Source organism: Giraffa tippelskirchi, chromosome X (assembly GCF_054371585.1).
Source record: "Giraffa tippelskirchi isolate mGirTip1 chromosome X, T2T-mGirTip1v1.2.pri, whole genome shotgun sequence".
In the NCBI taxonomy this organism is placed as follows: Eukaryota; Metazoa; Chordata; class Mammalia; order Artiodactyla; family Giraffidae; genus Giraffa; species Giraffa tippelskirchi.
The window spans coordinates 137,159,117-137,176,583 of NC_137289.1; the positions used below are offsets into that span (position 1 = coordinate 137,159,117).

Consider the following 17,467-nt stretch of genomic DNA (forward strand, 5'->3'; position numbering starts at 1 on the left):
TGTAGCCATTGAGACATTTCTAGTTTTTTTTTCTAGCTTAAGTTGGTTTTAAATATTTATTCTCAGTTTTTAAACAATTGTCATTGAATAAGAATGATGGGCTGTGATCATTTGTAAATTGACTAGGGAACATCTGTCTTTTCATTACAGTCTTTCACAAATCAATACATTAGTAGTCTCAGTATCACAGAATTTGAAGTCAACCCTGGTTAATACTTTTTGGTAACTATATGGACTGGAGTGGCTTTCTGGGAAGGATGAGTCATTTTCTTAAGTGGATGCCAGTTCACATGCATGTGTCTATGACCGCGTCACGCATACATTCTGCTCTACTGTTAGCACAGAGTTCTTGGTGGTTTGTCTTTTGGGCATGTCATCATTGTCATGTAACAATAGTTCTGTTCTCAAAAGAGTGGAGAGAGAGGAATTGAAAAGAAAGGCAGAGGAAGAAAGACTTCGCCTAGAGGAAGCCCGTAAACAGGAAGAGGAGAAAAAGCAGCAAGAGGAGGAAGAGAAAAGGAAGGTGGCAGAGGAGGCAAAGCGGAAGGCCAAGGAGGCGCTGCTGTTGAAAGAAGAGCAAGAAAAGGAAAAACAAGAAAAAGAAAAGCAGGAAAAAGCCATGATTATAAAGCAGGTACTGTGCAAGTCTTTATATAGACTTCCTGAAAGGCCTTAGTATTACGTAAAATTAGTTAAATTTGAATGACTTACAGTGTTTCCTTGAAGAGTTTTCTTTAACTGAACTAGTTAATAGATTTGAGTTACTTTGGGCAACATGAGTGAAGTGTCAGTGTTTGTTATGTGTCAGTTTTGGTTCTCCCAAAGGCAGACCCTGGGTAAGAATTTGAGTGTCAGCAGTTTATTTGGGAGGTGATCCTAGGAAGCTGGTAGGGGAGTGAGAAGAAAGCCAATGTAAGCACGCTGGTGAGTCGGTTACTGTGGGCATCTGGAACTTGTTCCCTGTGGAACTCTAGGAGACTATGGAATATGCCTTAGAATTACCCCTTGGAGGGGTGAGGAAGCTAGGTTATTTATCTTCCAACTCCTGCCCCTTGTGGTTGAAAGCACCTTTGAGGAATTAACTTCCTGAAACTCCTAGCCACATGCATACTTCGTGGTCAGAGACTGCCCTCAGACACAGAAAGACCTCGACCTTGTATGCAAAGTGTCTGCAGGTGATTTGCATGGTGGACTGAGGTCGTATGAGTGAGACCCAACCATGTCTGCTGTGTCATAGGGCAGGCTGTAAAAATCCACATTGAATATTGGAGCAGCACCCACTTTGGGTAGATGATGAGATGGAGGAACAAGTGCAAACCCCAGAAAATTAACTAGTGTTTTCTTAAACTTAGTAACGCCTATACCTTGGTTTCTATGTTTCTCCCAGAAGGAAGCAGCAGAAGCAAAGGCCCAGGAGGCAGCTAAACAAATGCGTCTGAAAAGAGAACAGATCATGCTACAGATGGAGCAGGAGCGAATGGAGAGGAAGAAGGTGAGGGCTCGGGGATTAGGCGGACTTAGCATGAGGCAGGGACAGGAAGGGAGTCTAGTTATGTTCTGCAGTCATTGAGTACAGTGCTCTTAGAATTGTTATTGAATTCACTGATCATACTATTCAAGTCTTCTGTATCTTTATGAGTTTTCTGTCATCTTGTTCTTTCGTTTACTGAGAGACGGGTATTGAAAGTGTCATCTGATTACAGATTTGTGCGTTACTCCTTCCAGTTCTATACATTTTTGTTTTCATGTATTTTGAAGCTCTACTGTTAGGTGAATTTATATTTCAAATTATTAAGTTTTCCTGTTGAATTGACCCTTATATCATTATGAAATATTCCTTCTTTATCTCTAGTAATGGTTTTTATCTTAAATTCTACTTTGTCAGTCTTTTTATGATTAGCACCTGCATGATGAATTTTTTTACTTTGAACCTACATATGTTCTTATAAATGTTTCCCTTATAAACAGCATTGGAGAAGGCAGTGACAACCCACTGCAGTATTCTTGCCTGGAAAATTCCATGGATGGAAGAGCCTGGTGGGCTACAGTCCTTGGGGTCTCAAAGAGTTGAACACGACTGGGCACGCACATCTATAAACAGCATAGAGTCAGGATTTGTTATTTAAATCAAGTTTGACAGTTTCTGTTTTTTAATTGGTATGTTTAGACCATTTAAATTTAATGTAATTATGGGTGAAGTTGGGTTTAAGGTGGTGTCCAGTTTGTGGCCTCCTCTTCTGCTCTTCAGCTAGGGTTTCTGTTGGGTGGACCTCTTGAATGACAGGTAGTGATTTGTTGAATTCTAGCTAATCTAAAGAGAGGAAGGAAAACGATGGGATATAAATGATTGATTCTAGATACTTACTAGTTCACTTCTTAAGCATTTGACCTTGTTCGTATGGCAAAGGTATATATCTGTAAAACCAATGGAAGCACTTTCTATACACATTATCCTCCGCTAATATTTCTCCTTTATGAGTTCTCTGAGAAATGTGAAATTGCATACAGACCAAGATACTTGTATCTATTTTTGGTCTTGTAGTCCTCTTTGTTGTTGTTCAGTCATTTAGTCGTGTCTGACTCTTTGCAACCTCGTGGACTGCAGCATACCAGGCATCCCTGTCCTTTACCATCTCCCGGAGCTTGAGCAAACTCATCCGTTGAGTTGGTGATGCCATCTAACCATCTTATCCTCTGTCATGCCCTTCTCCTCCTGCCTTAGGTCTTTCCCAGCATTAGGGTCTTTTCTAATGAGTTGGCTCTTCTCATCAGGTGGCCAAAATATTGGAGCTTCAGCATCAGTCCTTCCAATGAATATTCAGGGTTGATTTCCTTTATGATTGACTGGTTTGATCTCCTTGTAGTTCAAGGGACTCTCAAGAGTTCTCCAATACCACAGTTCAAAAGCATCAATTCTTTGGTGCTCAGCCTTGTTTATATGGTCCAACTCTCATATCCATGCATGACTACTGGGAAAACCATAGCTTCGACTATATGGACCTTTAAACAAAGTTATGTCTCTGCTTTTTAATACACTGTGTAGGTTTGTCATAGTTTTCCTTCCAAGGAGCAAGTATCTCTTAATTTCACTGTCCACAGTGATTTTGGTGCCCAAGAAAATAAAGTCTGTCATTGTTTCCATTGTTTGCCATCTATTTGCCATGAAGTGGTGGGACCTGATGCCATGATCTTAGTTTTTTGAATGTTGAGTTTTCAGCCAGCGTTTTCACTATCCTCTTTCACTTTCATCAAGAGGCTCTTCAGTTTCTCTTTGCCTTCTGCCATAACGGTGTTATCATCTGCATATCTGAGGTTATTGATATTTCTGCTGGCAATCTTGATTCCAGCTTGTGCTTTATCCAGTCCAGCATTTCTCATGATGTACTCTGCATATAAGTTAAATAAGCAGGGTGACAATATACAGCCTTGAGGTAATCTGTTCCCAATTTTGAACCAGCCTGTTTTGTTCCATGTCCAGTTCTGACTGTTGCTTCTTAACCTGTATACAGGTTTCACAGGAGGCAGGTAAGGTGATCTGGTATTCCCATCTCTTGAAGAATTTTCCACAGTTTATTGTGATCCACACAGTCAAAGACTTCGGCATAGTCAATAAAGCAGAAGTAGATGTTTTTCTGGAATTCTCTTGCTTTTTCTATGATCCATCAGATGTTAGCAATTTGATCTCTGGTTCCTCTGCCTTTTCTAAATCCAGCTTGAACATCTGGAATTTCTCAGTTCACGTACTGTTGAAGCCTACCTTGGAGAATTTTGAGCATTACTTTGCTAGCATGTGAAATGAGTGCAGTTGTGCGGTAGTTTGAGCATTCTTTGGCATTGCCCTTCTTTGGGATTGGAATGAAAACTGACCTTTTTTGTTCAGTGGCCACTGAATGAGTATTCAGTCCTGTGGCCACTGCTGAGTTTTCCAAATTTGCTGGCATATTGAGTGCAGCATATTCATATCATCATCTTTTAGGATTTGCAATAGCTCAGCTGAAATTCCATCACCTCCACTAGCTTTGTTCATAGTGATGGTTCCAAAGGCCCACTTGACTTTGCATTCCAGGATGTCTGGCGCTATGTGAGTGATCATACCATTGTGGTCATCTGGGTCATTAAGATCTTTTTTGTATAGCTCTTCTGTGTATTCTTGCCACCTCTTCTTAATATCTTCTGCTTCTGTTACATCCATACCATTTCTGTCCTTTATTGTGCCCATGTTTGCATGGAATATTCCCTTGGTATCTCTGATTTTCTTGTAGAGATCTCTAGTCTTTCCCATTCTATTGTTATAGTCTACTTCTTTGCATTGGGCACTGGGGAAGGCTTTCTTATCTCTCCTTGCTATTCTTTGGAACTCTGCATTCAGGTGGGTTTATCTTTCCTTTTCTCCTTTGCCTTTCACTTCTCTTTTTTTCTCAGCTATATGTAAGGCCTCCTCAGACAGCCATTTTGCCTTTTTGCATTTCTTTTTCTTGAGGATGGTCTTGATCCCTGCCTCCTGTACACTGTCATGAACCTCTGTCTATCAGATCTAATCCCTTGTATCTGTTTGTCACTTCCACTGTATAATCACAGGGATTTGATTGAGGTCATACCTGAATGGTATGACCTAGTGGTTTTCCCTACTTTCTTCAATTTAAGTCTGAATTTTGCTGTAAGGCATTCATGATCTGAGCCACAGTCAGCTCCCAGTCTTGTTTTTGCTGACTGTATAGAGCTTCTCCATCTTCAGTGCAAAGAATATAATCAATCTGATTTTGGTATAAACTATCTGGTGATGTCCATGTGTAGAGTCGTCTCTTGTGTTGTTGGAAGAGGGTGTTTGCTATAACCAGTGCATTCTCTTGGCAAAACTCTGTTAGCCTTTGCCCTGCTTCATTTTGTACTCCAAGGCCAAACTTATTTGTTATTCCAGGTATCTCTTGACTTGCTACTTTTGCATTCCAGTCCCCTATGATGAACAGGACATCTTTTTTGGTGTAGTCCTCTTACCTGTTTCTTTTTGGTTTCCAGAGAATAGATGAAATTATGAAGAGAACAAGAAAGAGTGATGTGTCTTTGGAAGTGAAGGTAGGCATTCAGAGTGCCATTTTCATAATTCATGTACTGAGAAGAGCATAATGGTAGAATATATTCAGTGATGTTGTAGGTTTCAGAGGGCATTAGCCAGGAAAAAAATGGGTTCTTCCTGCTTTGTTCCTGGGTAGATTAAGAAGACTGTTGGTATCTAAAAGGAAAGAGGAGTCTAAGAGAAGAGTTTCCAAGATGGGGTGGTAATAAAAATTTCCTCAGAGAAGTAGAGGTAGGGATGCAGGAAGAAGCACTGTAGTCCACAGATAAAAAGAGAGAATGGTGGCATATTACTATGGGAAGCACAGCTGATTTATAATACGCTCAGAAAATTCAAAGAATTACCATGGAACGGACAGATGGCTGAGCATGGTTCCAAATATCCCCTGACGCTTTTCAAAAGCACTTGTCTTAGTACATAAAGCCTACCTTCCCTCTGTTTGTTTTCAGAAAGAGGACCCAAAATTGGAGCTTCAGTCTGCTGTGTCTGTGGAAAAAAAGACAGAACCAGTGGTCCCTAAAAAAATAGGTGAGTGTGAGATCTGGTTCTTGGGTTCTTCGTTTCAAAAAGTGAGGGCTCATTGTGTTCCCTGTAGGGGACTGGCACCTATGGGTCCTAAGGGCGTTATCACTGCATGGAGCCTGTGTACTTCTCCCCACCCCCCAGGGGAGTTTCCATCTCTTTCACAAGTCTGTAAGGTCCACTTGAAACCCAGTAGGTCCCTCAGTTACTCTAATAACCCCAGCACCAGAGCCGGGCCATCTGCTGGCCAGGCTGTTTTCCAGAGAGCTTAATTGCTGGTCATGTTCTGTTAAGAACTGACTGTTGTTCTACAGCAGTTTCTCCTGCCTTCGAGACTTCTGGATAGTCCAGCTCTTTTCTGTCATGGATTCTTAAAGCTCCTCAGGTTTTGTGGCAGCCAGAGTCAGAAAACGTATGTCCATCTCAGAGTCACTCTTCACGTTTCTCTTTTGCCTTGTGGCTCAGGAGCCTGGGGACCTGTACAGGATATGACATCAAGTTTCCTGGGTGAGTCATGTTGTTGTTCAGTCACTAAGTTGTGTCCGATGTTACAACCCCACGGACTGTAACACGCCAAACTCCTCTGTCTTCCACTATCTCCTGGAGTTTGCTCAAATTCATGCCCATTGAGTCAGTGATGTTATCTAATCATTGCATCTTCTCCCACCCTCTTCTCCTTTTGCCTTCAAACTTTCCCATCATCAGGGTCCTTTCCAGTGAGTCGGCTCTTCACATCAGGTGGCCAAAGTTTTGGAGCTTCATTTTCAGCACCAGTCCTTCCAATGAATATTCAGGGATGATTTCCTTTAGGATTGACAGATTTTACACTCCAAGGAACTCTCAAGAGTCTTCTCCAGCTTCACAATTCAAAAGCATCAATTCTTTGGTGCTCAGCCGTTTTTATGGTCCAACTCTTACATCTATCCATGACTACTGGAAAAACCATAGCTTTGACTAGACGGACCTTTGCTGGCAAAGTGATGTCTCTTCTTTTTAACACGCTGTCTAGGTTTGTCATAGCTTCCTTTCCAACAAGCAAGGATCTTTTAATTTCATGGCTGCAGTCATTGTCCACAGTGATTTTAGAGCCCGAGAAAATAAAATCTGTCACTGCTTCCATTTTTCCCTTTCTATTTGCCATGAAGTATTGGGACCTGATGCCATGATCTCAGTTTTTTTTAATGTTTCAAGCCAGCTTTTTCACCCTCCTCTTTCATCCTCACTGAGAAGCTCTTTAGTTCCTCTTCACTTTCTCCCATTAAAGTGGCATCATCTGCATATCTGAGGTGGTTGTTATTTTTTTCCCAGCAATCTTGATTCCAACTTGTGATTTATCTAGCCCAGCATTTCACATGATGTACTCTGCATATATGTTAAATAAACAGGGTAACAGTATACCGCCTTGTCCTACTCCTTTCCCAATTTTCAACCAATCTGTTGTTCCATGTCCGGTTCTAACTGTTGCTTCTTGACCTCCATACAGGTTTCTCAAGAGACAGGTGAAGTGGTCTGATATTTCCATCTCTTTAAGAATTTTCCACAGTTGGTTGTGATCCACACAGTCAAAGGCTTTAGCATAGTCAGTGAAGCAGAAGTAGATGTTGTTCTGGAACTCCCTTGCTTTCTCCATGATCGAACGAATGTTGGCATTTTGATCTCTGGTTCCTCTGCCTCTTTGAAACCCAGCTTGTACATCTGGAAGTTCTCAGTTTACATACTGCTGAAGCCTAGCTTGAAGGATTTTGAGCATAATCTTCCGAGCATGTGAAAATAAGTGCAATTGTACGGTAGTTTGAACATTCTTTGGCATTGCCCTTCTTTGGGGAATGAAAACTCCCCTTTTCCAGTCTTGTGGCCACTGCTGAGTTTTCCAAATTTGCTGACATATTGAGTGCAGCACTTTAACAGCATCATCTTTTAGGATTTGAAATAGCTCATTGGAATTACGTCACCTCTACTAGCTTTGTTCATAGTAATGTTTCCTAAGGCCCACTTGACTCCAGGATGTCCAGCTCTAGATGAGTGACTGCACTATCGTGGTTATCTGGGTCATTAAGACCTTTCTTACATAGTTATTCTGTCTATTCTTGCCACTTCTGAATCTCTTCTGCTTCTGATAGGTCCTTCCTGTTTCTGCCCTTTATCATGCACATCCTTGCATGAAATGTTCCCTTGATATCTCCAGTTTTCTTAAAGATATCTCTAGTTTCTCCCATTCTGTTGTTTTCCTCTCCTTCTTTGTATTGCTCATTTAAGAAGACCTTCTTATCTCTCCTTGCTATTCCCTGGAACTCTGCATTCATTTAGGTGTATCTTTCCCTTTCTCCCTTGCCTTTCCTTCTCTTCTTTCCTCAGCTATTTGTAAAGCCTCCTCAGACAACCACTTGACCTTTCTTGTATTACTTTTTTGGGGGGAGATGGTTTTGGTCACCACCTCCTGTACACTGTTATGAACGTCTATCCATAGTTCTTCAAGCACTCTGTCTACCAGATCTAATCCCTTGAATCTATTTGTCACCTCCACTGTGTGGGGATTTGACTTAGGTCAAATACCTAAATGGCCTAGTGGTTTCCCCTACTTTCTTCACTTTGAGCCTGAATTTTGTAATAAGGAGCCCGTGATCTGAGCCACAATCAACTCCAGGTCTTGTTTTTGCTGCCTGTATAGAGCTTCTCCATCTTCAGCAGCTGCAAAGAACATAGTCAATCCAATTTCAGTATTGACATCTGGAGATGTCCATGTGTATAGAGTTGGGTTGTTGGAAGAGTGTGTTTGCTATGACCAGCGTGTTCTCTTGACAAAACTCTTGTTAGCTTTTGCCCTGCTTCATTTTGTCTTCTTTAAGACCAAACTTACCTGTTATTCTGGGTATCTCTTGACTTCCTACTTTTGCATTTCCATCCCCTACAATGAAAAGGAAATATTTTCTTGGTGTTAGTTCTAGAATGTATTGTAGATCTTCATAGAAATGGTCAACTTAAGCTTGTTCAGTACCAGTGATTGGAGCATAAACTCGGATTACTGTGATGTTGAATCGTTTGCCATGGAAACGAAACTAGCTTATTCTGTCACTTTTGAGATTGCACCCAAGTACTGCATTTAGGACTGCATTGTTGACTGTGAGCACTCTTTCATTTCTTCTAAGGGATTCTTGCCCACAGTAGTAAATATAATGAATTAAATTTGCCATTCCCGTCCATTTAGTTCCCTGATTCCTAAGATGTTGATGTTCAGTCTTTCCATCTCCTGCTTGAGCACATCCAATTTACCTTGATTCATGGACCTAACATTCCAGGTTCCTATGCAATATTGTTCTTTAAAGCATCGGACTTAACTTGCACCACCAGACACATCCACAACTGCGCATTGTTCCTGCTTTGGCCCAGTTGCTCCATTCTTTCTGGAGCTGTTAGTAATTGCCCTCCATTCTTCCCCAGTAGCATATTGGACACCTTCTGACCTGGGGGACTCATCTTCCGGTGTCATATCTTTTTGCCTTTTCATACTGTCCATGTGGTTCTCGAGGCAGAATACTGGAGTGAGTTGCCATTTCCTCCTCCAGTGGACCATGTTTTGTCAGAGCTCCCCGCTATGACCTGTCCGTCTTGGGTGGCTCTGCACGGCATAGCTCATGGCTTCATTGAGTTATGTAAGCCCCTTCACCACAACAGAGCTGTGATCCATGAAGTGGGGAGAGTGGCCATGAGCCCTGCACAAACACAAATGATGTCATTTGTCTTCTCTTCCTGGTATGAAGGTGACTGCCTGGGGTTCTTTTTACAAAAGATGTTGCATCGTTGGTAAAGCAGAAGATTAATTGCCTACACAGATATTCCCCATGTTATTTCATTGGTATATTTTATGATTGATGGAATGACTTTGTGTTCTCTATCAGAAATCGATGTATTGAGCACCTGCCAGGAAGTAAATGTTGTGGAACATGCTGCCCCGGAAACTTTCCCTCAAGATGTTTTCACTGATGAACTTAAACCAGTTGAGGGACTTGTTCATCTGGACACCCTTGATGGGAAATCAAACAGTCCGGATGATTCAACCGAAGAAGTTCAGTCTATGGATATGAGGTAAGTACATTGCTTTTGCATTTGAGCCTCATCTCTTCCCCAGATACCTCCACCATCCCTTAGTTGATTTCTTCATCTTTTCCACCCCCAAATCTTTGTACACACCTAAAATAGGCGCAGTTGCTATTCAGGAAAACTAACCATGGTATAAGTAATATCCATATTTTGGGTTGAGCTCCCTAGAAGCAGAATCCGGAACAGGGATTCTAGGGCATGGATTTTAGTGGAGGAGAGCTCTCAGGAGAAGGGAGTGGGAGGGAAGCAGGATTGGGCAGGGGAAGTCACTAAGCAAGGATGCAGTCTCAGCTGGTCTCATGGAGCTCTGCAGGATGGTCTTCCACCAGAGAGGGCTCTGACTGTGATAAAGACGGGGCCTTCATGGCACTGTGTTCATCAGCTGTTGACTGTGGAGAATCTGGGGTGGGAACGCTTCCATCAGCCAAGGCAGTCGTCGAGAGGAAGCATGTCAGCTGTGAGTCCGTAGCAGCTGGAGGATGGGCACAACCACAGGTAAAGGGGATCTGGGTAGGGCACCAAAAGGGCCCACCCACTGTGTCCAGTGTCTCATGTTTAAATAGACTTGTCATTGGAGACTTGATAAAGGAACTAATTTGCTTTCAGATCCTAACAACTTAAGGAATTCTTAACTGGTGTGTTTTGGATAACATCACTTGGAAAATTATTCCCTGACAAAAGGAACGCTCGCTCAGTCAGCCTGGGCCTGGAGCAGAGACTGGAGTGGGGGTCTTCTCTGTGTTCAGGAGGGAATGCCAGGATTTTGCACAAGCTCTGCCAGAGCTCCAGCCTGCTGCAGCTTACCTTTCTCTCCTTCCTGTGAATTCTCAGCGTCGGCCTAGGGTGAGGGGTTGGGGAGCAGGGCCTTTCCCAGGGCACACTGATTGTAAATATCACAGCTAGCCTTAAGCCACATAATGTGAAAACACGGAGTCCAGCCTTCCTGTCCCCAGTAGAGCGAGTCCTGAGCAGTCTGATAACAGGACCTCCTCAGCCCTTGCCACCACCCGCCGCTGTCCTGGAAGGCTTCCCCTGATTGGTGCCACTCTGTCCCCTCCAGTAGGTGGGAACTGCTGAGGCATCATAAAGGATAACGCAATACCTACCCACCACCCTATGCCACGATGAGGCAGTTGTGCTTATTTTTTCTGCCTCTGGGTGAGGGAACCGGATGAGACCTGGCACTGGCCAAGGTTCAAGGAAATGAAGGAGCTTTGTGTATGTGCTGCATTCTTACTGTGGCTGCCTCTGCATTTGGAGAAGGGTGACTCCTGGGGGCAGTGGCCAAGGTTATGGCACCATTCTGTCCTCCCCATGCTCTGACCAGCTGATAAAATCCTGGGAATGGAGGTGGTCACGGTGGAAATGGGGCAGGCATTCCCAGTAATGAAACAGTTTGCCCAGGCTCCAGCCACCGGAAGTGGTATTAGGTCAGCTGCTTTGCTTTAACTATATTCAGCGTGAGGGAGACAGATCATCTGAGCTTCTGCAGTTCAGCTAGTTTTTTCTAGATTCTTCTCCAAGCTCTTACGGAGGAGGGAAAAAAAACAGACAAACCTGACAGCAGCCCTACTCTGGCTGTTCAGAGAGACCCCTGGTGAGGGGACTTCACATCCCAGCCCGCTGCTCATTGAGCTAGGCCTATGGTTGACACACCATGGAACTTCTCTAAACTGTCATGGCATCTTCGCATATGTCAGTTATCGTATACTAATGTATTACAGTGAGCATATAATGAGGCCCAAGGTCTAGTGGATGTCCAGTCTTCCACCATCTTGGGCCTGATTGGTTCTAACCAGTTTTTGTCGTATCCTCAAGGGTTATGTCATTCTTTTAAAGGTTGTGCGCTGCCCCTTCCCTCCTGTCTCAAATCCACTTCCCTGTTCTCATTCATGGGGGCCTCATTTCTGTCAGTTTCTCAGACTTGAACTAACCTGTATCTTTTATAATGTGTTACACACAAACTCTGGCTCTAAATCCATCTTCTCTAGGAAAGAAGAGTAGTATAACAAAATATGACAAGTAGAATTAATAGTTGTGTCTGTCTGTCTATCTCTCTCTCCTTCCCTCTCTCCCTCTGCCCTCCAGTCCTGTTTCAAAAGAAGAGCTTATCTCTATCCCAGAATTTTCACCAGTGAGTGAAATGATTCCTGGGGTATCTCTGGACCAAAATGGAACTGGTAATGCCCGAGCACTTCAAGATCTCTTAGATTTCACTGGCCCCCCCATTTTCCCCAAGAGATCCAGTGAAAATCTCAGCCTGGATGACTGTAACAAAAACCTGATCGAAGGATTTAACAGTCCTGGCCAAGAAAATACTCTGAACACCTTCTGTTGACAAATACAACATCTCTTTAATGAAAGGTACAGTCTTTTGATGACAGTCTAAATCTGTAACTCTTCAACCTGGGTTTGTGAAGATAAGATAAACATCACTCAGCCTCCTGGATGGTCAATTTTATTTAAAAAGCACAAATATAAATGTGAATTCATGGTATATACTGCAGCACACACAAGAATTGAGATGGATTTCAAATGAATCCTTCAGACAAGAGCCTTCAGCACCACACCCCTTGTGCTCACCCCTGCTGTTTGGGGCAGTGTGTGTAGAAGCACTGGCTAAAAATTTGACCAGCAATCTGTCTCAAGTAGCAACTTTTTAGAGACAATAGAATTCCCCCCACTAGTTTTATTCAGTGATATCCTACGTTCTATCTAGAATCACTCATGTACATTGGTGAGTGTTGGGCCAAGTGATTTGCTGTTCTGTTGACTTCTTCTGGATTCTTTCAAAGCAAACATCTGTTCTTGGATCATACCTGAGGCAAGGGGGGAAGAACTGAAGTTTGTGCCCTGAAGCTTTTGTTCCCTTCCTTTGGCCCTTTTTTCTTGCCAAAATGTTTCTAGAAGCTTCTTCTTTGAGTAAGTTTCATTTATGGGTTATAAACACTCTGAATTTGTGTGTACTTAAATCACCTTCTGTTGGCTTTACTTCAGATTTTGGGGCTTAGTTTTAAATGATGAAAACAGAATCTATCATCAGATCCTTTCATAACTTAACTAATTGATCCTCCCATTTTAGACTGTTACAAAAATTTTCTGTTCTCCACATTCTGTCAGTCACCTTGTTTTATGATATTCCACTCCTATAACAGTACTTTGATAACTGATGTGATTTAGTCCAACCTTTCTATTTCTCAAACAAGGAAACAAATTGGCTGAGGTCACCATGTCTCAAATGCTTATTTCTACATGACCTCAGCTATTAGCTGTAGACAGTGCATTTTAGAGTTTGGTTCTCTTGGCTCTTGGGGAAGCAGTTGTGGTCCTTTTCACATATGAGAGGGAATGTGTGACAGGTAGTTTTTAAAATAAACCATATCCCTGGTTGGAAGAGTAGCTACTTTCTTGGACACTTAAAAAAATTCACCTGAGTGTTCTATTTCCCTGACAGTTACATGGATTAATATTTAGTGAGAGGCTTCTTTTGTTGTTAGCGTACACTGCACCCTTTGGTTCACCTACCTCAGTATCAAATAAGGACCAGAAAATCCACAAAACCTAGAAGAGTGTTCATGGCTCCTCAAATCTATTTCCTACCTCTCTAACTAAAATAGGTCCAAAATCCCTGTCCAAAAAAAAAAAAACTTGGCTAAATAATTTATTTACATTCCTTGTATATTTTCATTTGTCATATAGTCTAGTTAGCAAATTCTTCTCAGCCAGAGGTGGCCCCACTCCCACTGGAAATGTGTTAGAGCAGGTTGTTGTCACAATGGCTGGAGGCAGCACTGGCATTTGGAAAGCAAAACTTGTGACATTAAACAACCTTCAGGTTTTAGGATAGCCCCACATGAAGAAAATTTGATCCCCCCCCAAAGAATAGTCCTACACAAAATGCTGCAGCACTTCCATTGAGAGGTACTATAAGCCAAGGAAATGTAGTTACTAAGAAGGTAGAAAGTCCCACACTGCATAACCATTTTAGTGACAGAGAATAGACGCTACAAATTGCAAAATATTGTCTCTCCATTGGTTTCACCTGATTTTGGTTTTGAATTGACACAGGTGGTGTTTGGAGAACCCGTGAAGCTGCTGGTAGTCAAATCTGAGCTGCCGGCCCTCTGAAGAAACTTCAGTCGTCTTTAACTGCTGGATTCTAAACTATTAAATTGAAATGTAACTGCATTCCTAGTTAGTATGTCAAACGCTGGCCACTCTCGGTAGAAGCTTGAGACAGTGGCCTTTTGGGGCTTTAGCAGAGTTCCATGTTACAGTTCTATTTATGAGCTTTAGCTGCTGATAAAGCGCTTCCTGTACTCCTCTATTATCATAGTGATCTTCTCAATAACCCGTGTGATTTTGACTTGAAAAGTCACCTTATAACCATTCTTATCCCCAAACCTGGAGCATATAAACATTTAGATGTCTTTTCTGGTAAATATTCTAGACATTTACCCAAACTCCATTTAAACATACACTGAACTTGGGCTGCATATCTCCCTGGCTCTGTTTAGAAGGAGAACAAATTCTGGAGGGCTTCCCTCATCGCTGAGGTTTCTTTGCTGAAAGTTTCTATCAAGAAGCCACATTTTTTTTTGCTTTTTTAATTTTTTTAAATTAATTAATTTATTTTAGTTGGGGGCTAATTACTTTACAATATTGTAGTGGTTTTTGCCATACATTGACATGAATCAGCCATGGGTTTACATGTGTTCCCCATCCTGAACCCCCCTCCCACCTCCCTCCCCATCCCATCCCTCTGGGTCATCCCATTGCCCCGGCCCTGAGCATTTGTCTCATGCATCGAACCTGGAATGGCGTTCTGTTTCACATATGATAATATACATGTTTCAACGCTATTCTCTCAGAACGTCCCACCCTCACCTTCTCCCTCAGAGTCCGTAAGACTGTTCTATGCATCTGTGTCTCTTATTCTGTCTCGCATATAGGGTTATCATTACCATCTTTCAAATTCCATATACATGCATTAGTATACTGTATTGGTGTTTTTCTTTTCTGGCTTACTTCACTCTGTATAATGGGCTCCAGTTTCATCCATCTCAATAGAACTGTTTCAAATGTATTATTTTTAATGGCTGAGTAATATTCCATCGTGTATATGTACCACAGCTTCCTTATCCATTCGTCCGCTGATGGACATCTAGGTTGCTTCCATGTCCTGGCTATTATAAACAGTGCTGTGATGAACATTGGCATACACATGTCTCTTTCAATTCTGGTTTCCTCAGTGTGTATGCCTAGCAGTGGGATTGCTGGGTCATATGGCAGTTCTATTCCCAGTTTTTTAAGGAATCTCCACACTGTTCTCCATAGTGGCTGTACTAGTTTGCATTCCCACCAACAGTGTAAGAGGGTTCCCTTTTCTCCACACCCTCTCCAGCATTTATTGCTTGTAGACTTTTGGATAGCAGCCATTCTGACGGGCGTGAAATGGTACCTCATTGTGGTTTTGATTTGCATTTCTCTGATAATGAGAGATGTTGAGCATCTTTTCATGTGTTTGTTAGCCATCTGTATGTCAAGAAGCCACATTTAATATTATTAAGCTTAGCCGCCTACAAAATGTGTTGCTTCTCATTGCTCCTTGGGCTACCAGCAGAGTGAGTCTGGCTGAGTTAAAGAAGCCATTGAACAGCATGGAAGACTGTCTGGTCTCTTAGGCATATTCCTCCAGACTTGGGCACCTGAATCTTGCAAGGACCTTTTCATGTTACACTTTTAAATCCTCCAAGCTATAGTCACTCCAAACCTTCATCTGGCTGCTGGATTGAATGATTTGTTTATCTCCTGCACAGGTGGTTGCTTTTCATGTTGTTGCTATTTTCTTCTTGGCTCTTGGGCCTTTTGTTTGTTTGTTCAACTCTAATAAAACCAGGCACAAATGAAAAGCATAGTGCTCTGAGACAAGGGGCCCTTCACTGGCTCCAAAATGGCACTATAACAGACTTGAACATAAAAACATCTGGACGGGGGAAAATGACGGTAGAATGTATGTATACTCCACACGTTTTTTGCCATATAATAGTATGTTATCTATCGGAGAAGGAAATGGCAACCCATTCTAGTATTCATGCCTGGAGAATCCCGTGGACAGAGGAGCCTGGCAGGCTACAGTCCATGAGGTCACAAGAGTCAGACATGACTGAAGCGACTTAGCAGCAGTATGTTTTCTTCATTTCTTGTGGTGAAATGTGACTTTCAGATTAAAGTAATCTTTTCTTCTTTGAAAACTTTTTTTTTTAATCTTGTACAATAAAGAGTTTGGAAAGATCCATAATTCTGACTGAAGTTTGCAACCAGAATGTACAAAGAAGTCTCAGTAGTAATCTTGTTCATGTGCTCTTAAAACCAGCTACAGTGTAAGACTGTATTAGTTATGGAAACTGTGTATGTTTGTGTATGGTGTATATACTAAATAAAATACATGCCTCCAATAATACAGTGCCATGGATCTTGATGACTATCTGGGGAAAATCCCTTTTATGATAAGCACACAGAAAATGGTAGCATGGTCTGACTTTCAAAAAATGTCTCACCATCTTTTTTACAGCCCTGTTTTGCTAAATGTCTGTTTTCTTGCAGTCTGTTGTACCTCACAGCACCATTGTGATCATGGTGATGCCGCATTTGCATGATGTGTACATTGTGTTTACTGTGAAATACATTTTCATTAAAGAGTCTGATGGTGTGTAGTGCTTTGTTTGTTTCTATAGGCTCAATGAAAAAAATGTGCTGAAACCAAACCAGATACCAGGTTTCTAAAAACCTTATTGGAAAAAAATTTAAAATCCCGTGTGGGTGTCCTTTCCCTGTCGAACTCATGAAAATTCCTCTATTACCAGTTCCAACTGAAGCCAACTATGGAAATAAGCTTCAGTGATGAGCTGTCCCAAGACATGAGGAACTTGTAAGTATAGTAAAGTTGCTCTACTTTCATACTAGTGATGTGAGGGATTTCTAGCTGGCTAAGATGCAGTTAACCTTAGTGTAATCTCCAAAAACATTCCACAGAGCAATTTGGCATTTAAACAAAATTATAATGGAAATGATGACCCCTGTTTTCAGTAAGCTGAAACCCACACCAAGTTTTTTGCATGTAAATCATGACTTGTTTACAGCCTGGAAGGCAGTTCCAACCAAGACCAGGAGCTGAGGGGCCAGGACTGAAATAGGGATGTCAGATCTTTGTGGTACCTTCTGGGCTGCCATCTCTGAAGCTGAGGGCTCAGTCAGTGAAGCTCTCCTTAATTCTGATGACAAAGCCTCTGGTGAGGGTACAGGAGTGGACATCCTAATTTTTTTCCATGTGCTAGCCTTGGACTGTGGCATTATAAAGTAGCTTCTGTCATCATGAGCTCTGACCAGAGGGTTGTAGTGGTGGCTGCTGCTGCTTCTAAGTCGCTTCAGTCGTGTCCGACTCTGTGCAACCCCATAGACGGCAGCCCACCAGGCTCCCCCATCCCTGGGATTCTCCAGTCAAGAACACTGGAGTGGGTTGCCATTTCCTTCTCCAATGCATGAAAGTGAAAAGTGAAAGTGAAATTGCTCAGTCGTGTCCGACTCTTCGCGACCCCATGGACTGCAGCCTACCCGGCTCCTCCATCCATGGGATTTTCTAGGCAAGAGTACTGGAGTGGGGTGCCGTTGCCTTCTCCGATAGTGGTGGCTAGTCATTCCTAAGAGCAATTTCTGTTTTGTGACATTTTAAATCTTTCTTAGTAACTACAGGTTTTCTCTTAGTCAAATGCT

General features: G+C 42.2%; 1 protein-coding gene across 11 annotated transcripts in view; it reads left to right on the plus strand.

Annotated features, from left to right (window-relative positions):
* The window catches only part of MAP7D2 (MAP7 domain containing 2), a 101,699-nt gene extending 85,289 nt beyond the window's left edge, over positions 1-16,410 (plus strand). For 6 of the 11 annotated variants that reach the window (XM_081565995.1, XM_081565996.1, XM_081565997.1 and 3 more), the window contains 6 exons: positions 412-634; positions 1,388-1,492; positions 5,017-5,073; positions 5,524-5,602; positions 9,493-9,679; positions 11,783-13,335. In XM_081565995.1, the coding sequence (XP_081422121.1) occupies positions 412-634; positions 1,388-1,492; positions 5,017-5,073; positions 5,524-5,602; positions 9,493-9,679; positions 11,783-12,032 (901 nt within the window). In that variant the 3' untranslated portion in view covers positions 12,033-13,335. Of the gene's footprint in view, positions 1-411; positions 635-1,387; positions 1,493-5,016; positions 5,074-5,523; positions 5,603-9,492; positions 9,680-11,782; positions 13,336-13,762 lie in introns of those variants that run through there. The other 5 variants (XM_081566000.1, XM_081566002.1, XM_081566003.1 and 2 more) reach the window with 2 other exon arrangements.
* Positions 16,411-17,467: the final 1,057 nt, after the last annotated feature.